Source organism: Psittacula echo (assembly GCF_963264785.1).
Source record: "Psittacula echo genome assembly, chromosome: 6".
Classification (NCBI taxonomy): Eukaryota; Metazoa; Chordata; class Aves; order Psittaciformes; family Psittacidae; genus Psittacula; species Psittacula echo.
Genome location: NC_137743.1, coordinates 16,359,792 through 16,374,470, shown reverse-complemented (window position 1 = coordinate 16,374,470; position 14,679 = coordinate 16,359,792). Strand labels below are relative to the sequence as shown.

Sequence of the window (14,679 nt, the reverse complement as noted above, 5' to 3'; positions counted from 1 at the left end):
TGTGGCACAGCACGTTCCTGCTCACCCTTTTTCTCCCACCACCTCAAGGTCTCTCCATCTTTGAACATCTGGGAGTGGGAAGCAGATGATCCATCCCAGATGTATTAGCTGCATTTTCCAAATTAAGTCTTTGTTTATTTCTTGCACTGTTTCTAAGAGCTAATGGCTTATATCGTTTGTTTCTGCTTCCATCAGTGTTTTTTAACATGTCCAAACTTACTATTGGCTTAAAATTTCATTATCATGTTGTTTTCCTAGAATGTAGTAAGAATTGTGTTAGGTCAGATCAGACATGCAGTGCATTGGCATTGGTCTCCAGCTGAGTGGTGGGTGAGGATTCAGATGGAGAGTTAGAGAAGGGAGATGATCCTTCTAGACATCGGGGACATAGGAAATTTATGAGCAAGCAATTGCTTGTGGATCTGCATAACTAATAGCTGTAGCTGCCCTGTTCTCTATGAATTCATCCTACGCTCTTTTACACTCGTATAACTTTCAGCTTTGATGAGGTAATTTCAGTGTGTGCAAAACTATTTCTTTCTGTTTGATTTAAACCTGCTGCCCGATAACAGGCTGCCTTCATCCCTACAGTACCGATAACACTAATTCTCCAGGCCTAGTAGTGCATGAGATGCGTTCTACACCCACCTCAGATTTTGCTCATGGCTCCTTTTTAGGATCTAACGGTCTGGCATTTCTTTTTTCTGTTGTTTCTCACATCAGTTTTGCTTGTCTCCCTTGGCAGCACTGCAGCTCCAGCTCTGCCACTGCTGTACCAGGATACTCAAAACAGCCTGAGAAGGGTATAGGGAGGGGGAAAACAGACCAAACATGAGTGTTTGTGCTGTTTTACTATAGCCCTGCCTAGCCCTCACTGACTGCCAAGTAACACTGGCTAGCGCTGGAACCCTGCCCACCTCTTTTGCGTTGCCTTGGTCGCTGAAAGCTGGGGAGAGAGCAGTTCCACAGGAGCACAGCAGCCCTGAGAGCAGCGATGTGAAAGAGGCAAGGGCATTTCCCACTGCTGCATGAGCTGCCAGCTCCACAGAATATCACCAGATACGGCTTGCTGTAGAGATAAGAGCTGTCCTACCATACCCATGCTCACCATGCCCCGCCAAAGCCTCAGCTACCTTTCCTTGGTTTCCTACAAGTGCCAGGAGAAGCTGGTACCTCAGCACTGTTTCTTGTCACCCAATTAAAGATGGTACAATGCCATTCCTGCTCCTGAAGGTGTGAGACTGACTGACAAGCAGGGATGTGGTGGGATGATTAACTGGGAGAAGGTATTAAAATGGCCACTGCTGTCTTTATGTATAATATTTTTTTCTCATCGTATCTTCAAAAGACATTTGTTCAAAACCAGGACTTTTTTCTCTTTTTTTGGAAAGGAATAATTGAGAGGAGGGTACTGTGCAGATGAGGCAGAAGACCAAGCAGGCACAGGGACAAGGAGAGAAAGGACCGTTATGGTGGACTGTGACAGAATAAAGTTGGAAGTAGGAAAGCCTGATCAAGTCAAGGCAGGAGCAGGCAAGCCATATGCTTTGCCCACCAGCCTGCACTGTTTGTGTTAGATCCTATGAATAGGGCTCCCTGGTTTTACTGCTGCTCTTCCTGGGAAACTGAGGCAGAAAGGCAGTCAGTGGCCCAAGCAGATGTGGAGGACAGGTAGGAAAACAGCAGTGCTGGACAGCACTGGTAGAGAATGCTTTGCTGGGGGAAGAGGCAGCTACAGCAATCCTTGTCATTAGAGCAATGCAGTGTGGATCCATCTCAAGGTTCCAGGGAAGGCGGATGTTTAGCATGGCAGATGTTTAGCATGGCACTGAGTATCCTGAGAATCCCATTGCTGATGGCAGGAGCAGCTCCTTTCCAGTGTGACCCGGGCAGAGCAGCACGGCACACTCATGTTAGCAAAGGGAGCCTCTCTCCTTGCATGTCCAGCCATGGCAGTAAATCTTTTGGCTGCTTGTGCTCATGTTTGGGTTCTGTGTCAGGGATGTCCTAATACAGATGCTTTCCAGAGCCACTAAGCTGCTGGAGTTGTAGACCCACGGGGTAAGGCTGCAGAGCAAGGCTGCCCTTGAGAGGAGCACAGGGACCTCGAGGTGACTCTGCTCACCGGGGAAAGGGTGTACAGACCGATGGAGAGGAACAAGCTTCCCCCAGATCCAGAAACAGCCTGCAATTTCTTAACAGACAGTAGAGCATTTTCATCTGCCCTTAGGCTGTTGAGCTCTCTTCTGCTGATAGTTGTCCAGTGGCTGTTGGAGCTCAGTATCCCAGCACAGAGCTCTCCGTGCTGGAACCTGCCCAGCAGACAACTTGTGCCTCAAAACCCTACGTTGCCCTGTCCTCCCACTGCAGCATACTGGCTCGGCTGCTTGGGTAGGCAGCTGTGGGGAGGGCGATGCTGTTCCTGCCTCCGTTTATGCCAGAGCAGCGGGACTGCCTGGGCAGAGCCGGCTCCGATGCCTCTCTCTGCTTCCCCAGGAGACGAGGCAGATGAGCAGGCGCGGCTCCGAGCTGGCGTCCGGGACCGGCGGAGGAGCGGCGGGACCTGCCAGCGCCGGGCAGGGCTGCGGGAGCACCAGAGCCGCCCCGCCACCATCCCCACGCTCGGCTCGGGTCCCACGGAAGGGCTCGGGGACAGGCATCCCCCCACCCGCCGCCCCGCTCCGCACTCCCCCGCCCCGCCGCTTGTCCGGCTCTTGGCAACCCCAACGCCCTCCGCAGCCAGCTTTCCAGCTCTGCGCTTCTTCGGCAGTGACAGCCAGTGGCTGCGGGGGCCTGTTTACTGTCCGGTTAATAAGTGAGCTGCAGCAGGGGGGGAAACTCCTCCGACGGCGGAGAACGGGCTCGGCGGCGGGCGGGAGGAGCATTCCTGTGCCGCGGGGCCCCGGCGAGCCCCGCTCCCGCCGCCCCCCGCCCGCAGGTGCAGGGGGCTGGCATTCGGGAACTGGAAAGAGCTGGTTGGAGTTTGCACTTTAAGCTGCCGGCTGGGAAGGAGCCGGGGGCCCGGAGCTGGTGCGGGCGCGCAGCGCCGCGGGAGGATGGCTCGGTGGCTGCGGTCCCTCGTGGGAGCGCTGCTCCTGCTCGAGGGGGCGGCCGCCCTCAGCTTCCTCCACCATCGCTATGAGGAGATGGTGCAGGCCCTGTTCCGCGTGCAGAGCCAGTGCCCCTATGTCACTCGCATCTACAGCATCGGCCGCAGCGTCGAGGGCCGACACCTCTACGTGCTGGAGTTCAGTGACTACCCAGGCATCCACGAGCCCCGTAAGTATGGGAGGTTGGGGATGGTGGTTTGGAGAGGCCAAGCTTCGTCACCATGCTCCCTGCCATGCAGCACTGTTGGGGGTATCTCCCTTTCGAGCCCGTACTCCTGGCAATGCCTATATGTCAGGTGGTGCCAGCTCCAGCAGGGACCCCCAGCCAGTCCAAGGACACCCATGATAAAAGCCCACGTGCATGCACCATGCTTCTGAGAGCTGCAGCGTGGCGCAGGCGCGTACTTTGGACGGAGCTCTGGTTTTTCAGAGCAAGTTAACGTGAGAACCCAGGCAAGTCCATTCCAGCACCCCACCAGCCCTGCCATCCTCTCCCTCCTAAAACACAGTTGTGCAGGCCGGGAGAGGCAGCACCCCCTTTTCACCCTTCACTGCTGGATAGTGGCAGGAGGGAAGAGTGCAGCCTTTCCTCCTTCAGACCCCGAAGCGGGGGGCATCAAGTGAGGGCCTGCAGCAGAGTGGGTGCTGGGCTCCTGTAGCCACACCAGCCCTGCAGGCTGTGCAGCCCCTGTGACAGGCCACTCTCGGGGATCTCTGCCTGCTGCCACGTGGCCCTGCAGAGCCTTGGCAGCAATAGCCCCTTCGGCTGCTGCCTGTGCAGCATGGAGACACCGCTGAGCCAGATCTTGCTGGAAGCCAGGTGCCTCTGGGGGGCCTGAGGGGGCCAGCCAGCTCTCTGGGATGGGGCTGTGCACACAGGACTCCTGCACTTCCCCACCTTGTGCCCCTGGGCCACAGATGCAGACAGGGCTCTGCCTACTTTTTGCAGGATCCTTTCCTTTTTCACATCCTGGCTGGTGTGGTTAAAAGCAGGGGCTGACAAGTCCAGGCAGCCATGCCACGTGGAAAACTGCCAGCAGCACTGCAAGGGTGAGCAGGACACGTATCTCTGCCCCCCTCAGTGGAGCAGCCCCCCTAAGCTCCCCAACACTCCATGCTTGGCAGCAGCTTGCCCAAAGACACTCTGCACCGGGAGCACCCTGCTCCCTTCCTGCAGCCCAGAGTATCACCTTCAGGGGTGCCAGGAGGTGGGATGGGAGGCTTCACACTCTGACCACCTCTGCACCAGCCCTGTTCCATACAGGGAAACCTGCATGGTGCTGAGGACACCTTGGGCACCTCCACAGTGCATCAGGGGCTGATTCAAAGCAAGCAGTGAGCAAAGGGCAGTGGCAGTGCAATAGTGGATTTTAGACTTGCAGAACCACAGCAGAGCAGCTGGAAGGTGGGCAGGAGGTGACCGAGGTCTCCCCTGCCCCAAGTGGGCAGCATGGACCTGTGGCCTTCCTCAGAGCCTGGGCCACCCTCAGACTGGCACTTTCAGTTTGTAGCACAAAGACTTAGGTAACTGTGGGTTCCCTTGAAGGCCACAGAAAGTGACTCCAAAGAGCCAGCTAGAGTCAGTGGGCTTACGTATGGTAAATATAGCTTTTATAACTGGATTATCTAATTAAATCAGTCTCATGTCCCTGAAATTTAACCAGGTCAAAACATGCTGCCCACCTGTGGTGTCCTGTGCTGAAGCAGAGCGATCAAAAGATATGGAAAAGCAAAATCTTTTGCCAAAATTCTATTTTGTTTTAGAATCTATCTTCAACATGTCTGGATACAGTGTCTCCTCCCCACACAGCAAAGGTGCATTTTGGAAGCAGCAGATACCCAACATGGGGCTGTGGTGCCTTTTGCCCCATGGATCCTGATGGACACCGTATGTGGCAGCAAGGCTGCACGCTGTCACTGTGAGTCTGATCACTGCTGGTGGCCAGAAATCTCACAGTACAATGGGAGTCTCAAGCTTTGGCAAGCCAACATTTATAACAACACCCTATTTTTCCCTGACTCTTTCATGTGAAAATCAGGCTCCCTTTCTAACTGAATTCCTAACTGAAGTCTCTTTCATCCTACCAGTGGTGACTCCAGCCTTCAATGGGACATTTTCTTTTCCTACAAGTAACTGCTTTAAAAGACCCCTTGGGAAAGCATAACCCATCCCTCATGTGTGCTGCCTCTCTTTCAGCAGAGCAGCGAGTCTTGCTCCGGGCACTGCCTGCCTTTGGTCTCCAAGTCTGTATTTTGAGACCTCATTTTAGAAAAGACAGTGGCAAGAGACCTTTCTGTTCATTCTGGAGCTGCCTGAGGGACAGTTTGATTCAACTCAGCTGCTGAGGGGTTCTTCAGGCTCTTGTTCCTGTCCCTTGAGGCTGAGGAAGCCCTTAAGACTTTTCCTTTGAGGTAGGTAGAGGGGAGGGGGAGAGGAAACCACTGCTGCCTTCCACTAGCACAGGAGTCAGGGCTGGTGGCCACAGAGGCAAGTTCTAGTGAAAGAGCATGGCTTACCCTGAGCCAGAGATTGATTTTATCCTGCAAGGTAATGAAAAGCTCCTTAAGGCATGCAGAGCAAGGAATGTGCCATGTAGGTGAGGGGCACTGAGAGCAAATTGTGAAGGGCAGAGGTGGAAGAAATGTCCCCACCCACTGCAGAGCTGGGAGGCCCCGGCACCCCAGAGCAGCAGCAATACTGCCCATGCTCCCTGGTCTCTATGTGCTGCCTTTTCCCAGCCTGTGACCAGACCAGCTGCAAGTACATCCTCTTGTGCTCTCCAAACAAGCAGCAACCCGGCGGAAAGCCTGGGCTGTGGCAAAATGGAGGGGAGCCCCCATACAGGCACTGTGCCACTCTCCCTCACTGAGGTTTGCATTTTCCAAGGGAAAGGGCCATTTCACAACATTTATTGGGGGTCCCTTGGGCTTGCCTGTGCTCCTTGCAGTAGGAATTGACTTCTCCCCCCATCCCAGTCCTGGCTGATGGTGTCACTCTCTTGCTCTCTCCAGTGGAGCCGGAGTTCAAGTATGTTGGGAACATGCATGGGAATGAGGTGCTGGGCCGTGAGCTGCTGCTGCAGCTCTCCGAGTTCCTGTGTGAGGAGTACCGCCGGGGCAACGAGCGGATCACCCACCTCATCCACGACACACGCATCCACATCATGCCATCCATGAACCCCGACGGGTACGAAGTGGCTGCCAAGCAGGTACCAGGCAGCGATCACATCCTCCAGCCGGGTAGGGGCAGAAAGCCCTTCAAATCCCTGTGGGATCCCCTTCCTTCACTGTGGCTATGGGGAGGGGGCATCCTTGCTCTCCATGCCCTGCCAAATGTGTCCCACCCAGTCAGTATCACTGCTTCTCACTGCCCATGGCAAGGGCTCTGTGTCCTGCCACAGGTAGCCCTGGCAGGTGATGGAGGAGGCTTCCTACACCTGACTTACTCTCCCCAGGAGTTCTTTGTCACAGGAGGCTCACTGTGAATCCCCTGCCCCAGGCTGGGGAAGTGGCAGCTGAATGCCACTGTCATGAGCAGGCAAAGACAGGGATGGGACAGGGGAGAAGCCCTCTACTCCTCCCTCCAAAGGCTCATCCATTCTTTTGCACTGCTAGACCTCATGGAGGTATTTTATTCATGGCTCCTTCAGTTGAAGCAAGTTGAAATCATTTATTTGGCTTGTGCTTTGCTCTGTCACCCTGGAAAATTAAGATATTGTTACTAACTTTCCCTGTCAGTACCAATACTCTCTATTCTTCTACCAGCAATAACATGCATGTTACAACTCAAAGACACTGGTGCACCATTACAATGGCCGATCCCCACTGCCCTGACACCCACCCTGTACTCACACCCATGATGAACCTCTGCTTCGCAGGGCCCAGACAGCAATGGATACTTGACAGGGAGGAACAACGCCAACGGAGTGGACTTGAATCGCAACTTCCCTGACCTCAATACATTCATGTACTACAGTGGGGAAATCAGTGGGCCAAATCACCACATCCCACTGCCCGACAACTGGAAAAGCCAGGTACTAGTCTGAGATGTTGTGAGGGTCACAGCATCCTCTTAGAGGGGCTCAGCATGCAAGCAAATACACTGTCCTTTGGCTTGCACAGTGCTAGTCTCCTCCATGCCTTCTGCATGCGGAGAAATGATGTAATCCTGTCCCCTATGCCAGCTCACACCTCTGCCACGAGAGGCTGGCACCATGGCCAGCTTGGGGAGAAGGCTGAAATGCAGAGGGCAGCAGAAGTGGTACATGCTGGCTAATGCCTGTGCCTCAGGTTTTGGTGCTGTGCTGGGAGGTGTAACACAGTATGCACAGGAGGAGCCTGCTCTGCATATCAGAGAATGCAGGAAACTGTGAGGGCTGAAGTAGGCACATTGCAGGTCAGGGTCTGATGTGACCAATCACACCACAGCCCAACATGCAGCAGCAGCTGGCCCAGAGGTGGCTGAGCTCTTCTCCCTGTTCCCATCCCTCTTCTCCTTACAGGTGGAGCCAGAGACGCTGGCTGTGATCCAGTGGATCAGCAGCTACAACTTTGTGCTTTCAGCCAATCTGCACGGTGGAGCAGTGGTGGCAAATTACCCCTATGACAAGTCTCAGGACCAGCGATTCAGGAGCCACCGGCGCACGGTCAACACTCCTACCCCTGATGACAAGTTGTTTCAGAAGGTGAGCATGGCCCTGGTGTGTGTGAGCATTCCTGCAGCCCTGCCAGGGTGCAGCATGCGAGAGCTGGCTGGGAGTCTCTGGTCACTGCCTCATGCAGGAGCTGAGCCAAGAAACATGTTGGAAATAACTATTTGCAGACTACAGCATTTCTGCCAGCCACCAGCTCATGAGCCAGGTCCCACCACACGGACAAGTCAGTCTTAACCCTCTGGAGCCCTTTTCTTTGTGCCATGCTTGGTTTACCAATAACTCCAGCATCACCAGTGCCATCCCCCTCTCCCAGAGCTGAAGCCTGCTCCCAGCTTTGCTGCACCATCATAGCATGCATATATTTGGGTTTTTTTCCTAGAGCAGTGGCAGGGTCTGGCTGGGGGTCTGCTGAGAGCAGCATAAGGGAGGTGAGTGCTCAGCAGGGGTTTGCAGATGGTGAAGAATAAGTAGAACAAAGAAAAGCACCAGGAGCAAAGGCAGACACCAGGGACTGTATGGGTCTGTGTTGCTGATCCTGCTAGCACTAGCTGAAGCCTGTGGTTTTTATCCATTGTTAAATGTCCCAGAAAACAGTGCCTTCCGTCACTGCTTCCATTAGGAAATACCGGCACAAGAAAAAGCAAGTCTGCATTAGAACAGTTAATGAAAAAAATAAGACTGAGCTGGAGTTCAGCCTTCTCTGGAAGCTCAGGCTGTACCGGGGCTTGCCAGGACCTGCTGGGATCAGGGCTGCACTCAGACCCAGATGTGGAGAGGCTGCATTCTGGGGCGCAGGCTAATGATACCCACATAGCCTCAGAAGTCAGAAATGTAGTGAAATAACTGCTGTCCTGCTGACAGAATGAGATTACTCCAGCATCTGAACCATAAGACAAGGATACAGGGTTTGCATTAGAAAATGCGAACACCAGTCTCTTTTAAACTGCATCTTACAAAGAGGACAGGCTTTAGATGCAGTGGCCCAATTTTAGCCCTGCCTTCATGTCTAAAAATAAATAGCAATCTTAATAAGGGCAATAAACAAGCAGTTCCTAGAACCAGAAGTTGCCCAAACTATTTCCTAATCCAAATTCCCCTGATATATATGGTATTTGCATCAGAACTAATACTGGTTCGTTTTCCTCACATATCTTCTCCCCCTGATAGTGCCATTTGCTGTGTGGGGGCCAGCTAAGTGCCCTTGTGTGGGCCCAGTGCCCTCCACTCCCGCTTGTCTTTTAGGGAGTAGGGGAGAAGCTGTCTGGTGCCATCAACAGGCCTCCAGCTCTCCAGATTTCTGTTCTTCCTCCTCCACCTTCATCTGCCTACATTTTGTAGAGGTCCTGGCCATCTCGTGTTGTGTTTCACAGCAGTAAAATGCAGGAGCTGTCTCCTATCTGACTTCCCTCCGACGCTCCCCAGCAAAGCCTGTGCAGGAGGAAGGATGTTTTGCCCAGAGCCAGGCAGGATCCCCAACCGCATGGGGCTGGAGAGGTGACCACAGCTGCTCTCTCTCTAGTTGGCCAAGACCTACTCATATGCCCATGGCTGGATGCACCGTGGCTGGAACTGTGGAGACTACTTTGCCGATGGCATCACGAATGGGGCATCCTGGTACTCGCTCAGCAAAGGTAAGGGCTGCGCAGCTGAGCATCATCTGCAGCAAGGTGTTGAGCTGAGAAGTGGTGAAGGGGTAGATGAGAAACCCCAGTAACCTAAGGATGGGTTGGGGAGGGGCTGTGATGATAGCACTGTGCCCATTCACTAGACAGCATTCTGGTGTCTGCATCTCAGACTGGGAAATGGCTTGGGAAGATTGGAGGTGGCTTGGGAAGGAGCCACAGAAATAGCTGAGGGCTGCAGAGACCTGCTGTGTACTGCACAATGAGGAACGCAGAAGGCTTTAGTCATGCTGTCATGGAGGAAGGAGGCTGCACCTGCAGAATGAAGAGGAAGAGCTGAACAATTAACAGTTCTGGCTGAAGACAGACAGGGACCAGGATGCCTGGGACACAGGAGTGGAGAGGTAACGGGGCCCTGCATTCCCCTGGCACATAGGCTTTTCTTTTCCAGGCATGCAGGACTTCAATTACCTCTACACCAACTGCTTTGAAATAACTCTGGAGTTGAGTTGCAATAAGTTCCCCCCTGAGGAGGACCTGGAGCGGCAGTGGATGGCCAACCGGGAGGCTCTTGTTGCTTTCATTGAAGAGGTAAGGGAGCACTCCAGATACCTGCACACTTGTCCTGCAGGCCTCCATGGGCTCTGATGGTAGGAGACCAGTAGGCACCAGGGGTGGAAGGGAGGTGGCTATGGAGCTCACTGGGTGCTCTTGTTGGTGGCCTTTGTGGAGGTTGTTGTGTCATAGACTGGCTCTGCTGGGGAGAACCAGGAGAGCCAAGGGTATGGGGAAAGGTAGGGTTGTCTCCAGAGCTATGCCTTACTCCAATATACCTCTACCAAACTACCCTCTTGAACAAAGGGGGGTCCTTGACCCAGCAGTCTGTCTCCCTCCCTGCAGGTTCACCAGGGCATCAAAGGGATGGTGTCAGACGAGAACAACAATGGCATTGCAGGAGCAGTGATTTCCGTTCAGGGAATCAGCCATGATATCACCTCTGGTGGGTTGTTGGTCCCCTTGCATGCTCTCCCTTTTGGATACAGCTTCTTGGAGGCTACCTGGGTACGTGGGAGGATGTTAGCAGGGGAGGTTGTATATGTGGCCAGCATGGTTTGCTTCCCAAATACACTAGCTATGAGAAATGTGTCTGTGCATTCTGAACCAGCAGGGGCTTAAGAAAACTTAGGAAAGAAAGAGGTGAGAACTAAAATGTAAACCTTATTGTAAAGGACTTCGGAAAGTAAGATCCTATTTTATCTGAGAGAGAGGAGAAAATGCATTTGTATATAACCAAAGAGAAGACTGAAGAAATAATCTACTCCATTATTTATCTACACGGGACTAAATAGCTGACAGCAAACGGCACGATAGCAGAACGAGATGAAAGACTGAAAGTTCAAGCCAGACAAATTTAGACTGAGAATGAAGTGCCACTTGAGCTTATCCAAGTTGTAGTGGTTTCTCCTTTGCTGGCCTATTTTAACCTCCTTTTCATAAACACCCTTTTCCAACTGGACAGACATTACAGACTGGTTACAGAAAATAGCCAATATTCCAGCTCTTCAGAGGTCAGACTACGAAATCATCAGAACTCCTGGCCGTAGGTCTGTGACTCAGTAACACTAAAATTTGGCACTTATTATGCCAGCCTGCATAGGAAAGGGGAGAGTGCAAGAGATCACAAAATCACAATGTGCTGGATTTATGTTTGAAGGTATATCTGTAGACAGGTCAGGAGCTCTGGTTCTTCCACAGCTCTCTTGACCTGGGGGTACCAAAACCGGACACGGTTCCCATGTGCAGCCTCCCTGGGACTGAACAGAGGAGGAAAATCATTCTCTTTGACCTGCCAGCCACCTTCCCCATTTTCCCTTGGAAGCCCCTGACTCACGTCTCAGTCCTACCAGTTAGCCCCACGTAAGCCAAAATAACACAAGCTGCCTGTTACAGTTACTTAAACTTGCAAAACCCATCCAGTTCCATAGATGGGAATATACTCAAATTGTCAAATTAATCCATAATGTGCTGCTGCCTCACTATTGACTGTTGACTGTCCCCTGTCTCTAACCACATCAGTACACAGCCTGTCAAAGTGCTCCTGAGAGGTCCTTATGCAGGGAGAATCAGGTAGCAGCTGAGCTGATGAGTAATTAAAACCCTGATGATAATCCAAATGAGGCAAAAATGTATATGACAGGTATTAGAGATCGTGTTATGTCAGACTGAAGCTGTGATTGTCCTAAGGCCTGCTGTCATCTGACTGGTGAGCTCTCAGATTTGTAGCCTCCCTGCACAGGCATGGCCAATGCTGCTGTATTGTCCCCTTTCATTTAGTTTTTACATGTAGACTGACCTCTACTCCTTGGCATTAACGAAACATCACTTGCAGTCTACCAATGTGAATCCAGCCTTGCAGTAGCCAACAGATTCGGAAGTAAGGCAAAAAATTTGCTGGGTTTTGAAGGCTGCACATCCTCAAGGAAGTACACTTGGCAAGACCTACTGGACTACCTTTTGCACTGCTCCTTGTGCATCTTGAGTGCTTTCTCTTCCCATCTTGTGTTCCAGGTAATATGGGGGATTATTTCCGGCTGCTGCTGCCTGGCACTTACACTGTCACGGTCTCTGCAGAGGGGTACCAGCCCCAGACGATCACAACAACTGTGGGCCCAGCTGCACCTTCATTGGTGAGTCAGGCTGCATAGTCATGAGGGTATCCCAAAATGTCTTTACCCCACAGAGAAAGAAATGTAGCAAATGATGTCTAGTGAGCAATAGAGAAAGGAGACGGTACAAAGAGCATTTCCAGTGGCTACAGGGTGTCTTTGGCCGACACAGGGCTCTCCACAGCTCACAGAGAGGGACAGAGTGAAGGCAATGATGCCTCCTCAGTTCATTACTAAGAGTTCATAGCCTGCACTGGGCTGCTGTGGCAGCTCCTGTGTCCTTTTGCCTCTTGGCGCTGGGGAGAGCCTCTGGCTGTCTGGAGCTCTTCAGCTCTTCTCCATCCTCTGCGTTCTTCAGGACATGATGATGTGGGAACAGCATCTGTTCCCTGAGGCTTTGCTATCCCTCTGGCTCTGTGGGTTTCAGTACTCTGCTGTCATCTCCATCCTGCCTGGGACAAAACACGTTACCAGACTGGTAGCAAGAGGCTGAAATCTCCCTTTCTTTCTGCCAAGAGCAACCAAGACAGGTGGGAACCTGATGCAAAGAAAGAACAGCCAAGCACCTCTGAGAGAAGTGCTCTTGACACCATGTGGCCCCTAAAGTGCCTTTCTGAGGACAGACAGGACAACTAGAAATTGGTTATTTAAACAGTGGATTGTGATTCCTGCTCCTGCTGTTGCCTTGTGAATGTGGTGGCACCATGGATGCAGCCTTCTCTAAGAGCCAACAAGAACCCCACGGCTGCAGCATCCTGGCACATCTTTTGCTTCACTGCATGTACACTGGTCAGGCTCTGCCGTAAATACACTGCGGTGGTTCTCCCACCCTTCGTCTCTTCATCCCACTCTACCCAGCCTCTGAAGTTCTTCCAGGGCTGCCCTTTTCTCAGGACTAGAAACCTTCTAATTTTCATCTTAAATTTATTTATGGTCAGCTTATCCCTATTTGTTCTTATGCCAATGTTGTGCTTTAAATAGTTCCTCTTCTTCCCTGGTATTTATTCCCTGATATATTTATAGAGAGCTGTCAAGACCAGTTCCACCCTTTGCTTTGCTAGGTTATGCACCCAGCTCTTTGGCTTTCCTTTTTAAACAGATTTTCCTTTTATCACGTTACTGTAGAAGACTGGTTTGTCCTCTGATGGTCTGATTTTTGCAGATGTCCCCTCACAGCCGCCCCCTTGTCCTCATTTCCTTCTGCCCCTGCAGCACCTTCCCTACCCACTGTTCACCCCATTCCTCCCCCAGGAAGCCCACACAGCCCCATCCAGTTTCACCTTTCTGTGTGGGCTCCCCATTCCACGTTTGTCGCATGCTGTGTCCTGCATACTCCTTATCTCCTTCTCCCACGTGTACCTGCTTGCATGGCTGTAATGGATGGAGGTTTCTTTCCTGGATTTTTTTTGCTTGGATCTGCTGGAAGCACTGGTTGCTGAAAGACTGATTAAGCAGGATTCAGCTAATGAGATGCAACTGAAAAAGGGCTAAACCATCCTGTCTATTAAATATTCACAGCAATGCTATTTCTTTACTCTCTGGTGAGAAAAGATGAAGAAAGAGCAGAGCTCAGTCTCTTTGCGTTTCACAGCTCATCTTCCAAACAATCCTAAGACATCACATTGCCACAGGAGCACCTCTCTGCATAAGAAATGTAGCTGATTGTTAGTACATTTTCCATGGGGGGAAAAAAAATGTTTCCAGCTGATTTAAGAACTGAGTTCCCATTCTATCATAACACTGTTTGGGGCCCGTTACTGCTTATCTTGGCCCAAGAGTCAGCTTCGAAGGATACCGGCAGAGGCAGGTCCTGCAGAGCCCTGAGCCAGCAGAGCACACACACGGTGTAACACAGTTAGTTTTGTTCTCTCTCCAGGTACATTTCCAGCTCAAACAAGATGTGATGAGGAAGCCCCCGGAGCGTAAAAACTCAGGAACACGCATGAACAACAAAGCCCTTCACAAGAAGGTAGTGCCAAGAGCCACCCGCTGGGAGACCCGAAGATGAGGACAGCTCACTTGGCTGAGAGCTGGGGAAGCCATTTACACGAGGCCTGGCTGATGACTCCAGCCAGTGAACTTTCCAACAGTCCAGCATGAAACTAGTCCAAATGATTAGGTTATTAAACAAGGAAGTATTTAATCCCTGAGCAAGTCGTGAAGTCATTCAAAACAAAATGTGCTTGCGCTGCGGTTCCCTGGGCAGTGTGTAGCTGCTAAGCTCTTTTCCGACACTTGCTCCATTTCAGAGAGCTGTGCTCCCTTCACCCCTGGACTTAGTTGCTACAGCCCATGTGCGATGCCCAGACTCTAGTGTATACCAGAGAGAATGAATCCAGGCCCTTGTCTTTGACTGCTGCACTCACAAGCTGGGCATGTGAATCCTGGCACTAGCCCTCTGAGTGCCAGTGCCATGCTTCTCCCTCAGGTAACGATGATTGCAGCCTGTAGACCCTGAAGTTAGGGGGAAGCCAGTTTTAAAGCAGTCAGTGATGTGACCAACTCTGGACACAGTTTGTCCCACACATAGCACAGCTATCACTGGTTGGCAATGACACTAGTATAAATGCATCACTGGGAGGTAGTGGACCAAGGTCATCTCCTGACTGATATTTATCTTGATGTG

At 51.9% G+C, this 14,679-nt stretch overlaps 1 protein-coding gene across 1 annotated transcript; it reads left to right on the top strand.

Moving 5' to 3' along the window:
• Nucleotides 1-3,056: 3,056 nt before the first annotated feature.
• Nucleotides 3,057-14,061, top strand: CPN1 (carboxypeptidase N subunit 1; the record flags this gene model as incomplete). Its single annotated transcript, XM_080621570.1, has 9 exons — nucleotides 3,057-3,279; nucleotides 6,123-6,319; nucleotides 6,989-7,144; nucleotides 7,613-7,795; nucleotides 9,285-9,396; nucleotides 9,839-9,978; nucleotides 10,288-10,387; nucleotides 11,956-12,074; nucleotides 13,930-14,061. 9 exons carry the CDS (start codon nucleotides 3,057-3,059, stop codon nucleotides 14,059-14,061), a joined length of 1,362 nt encoding a protein of 453 aa, XP_080477696.1.
• Between the last annotated feature and the right edge of the window lie 618 nt (nucleotides 14,062-14,679).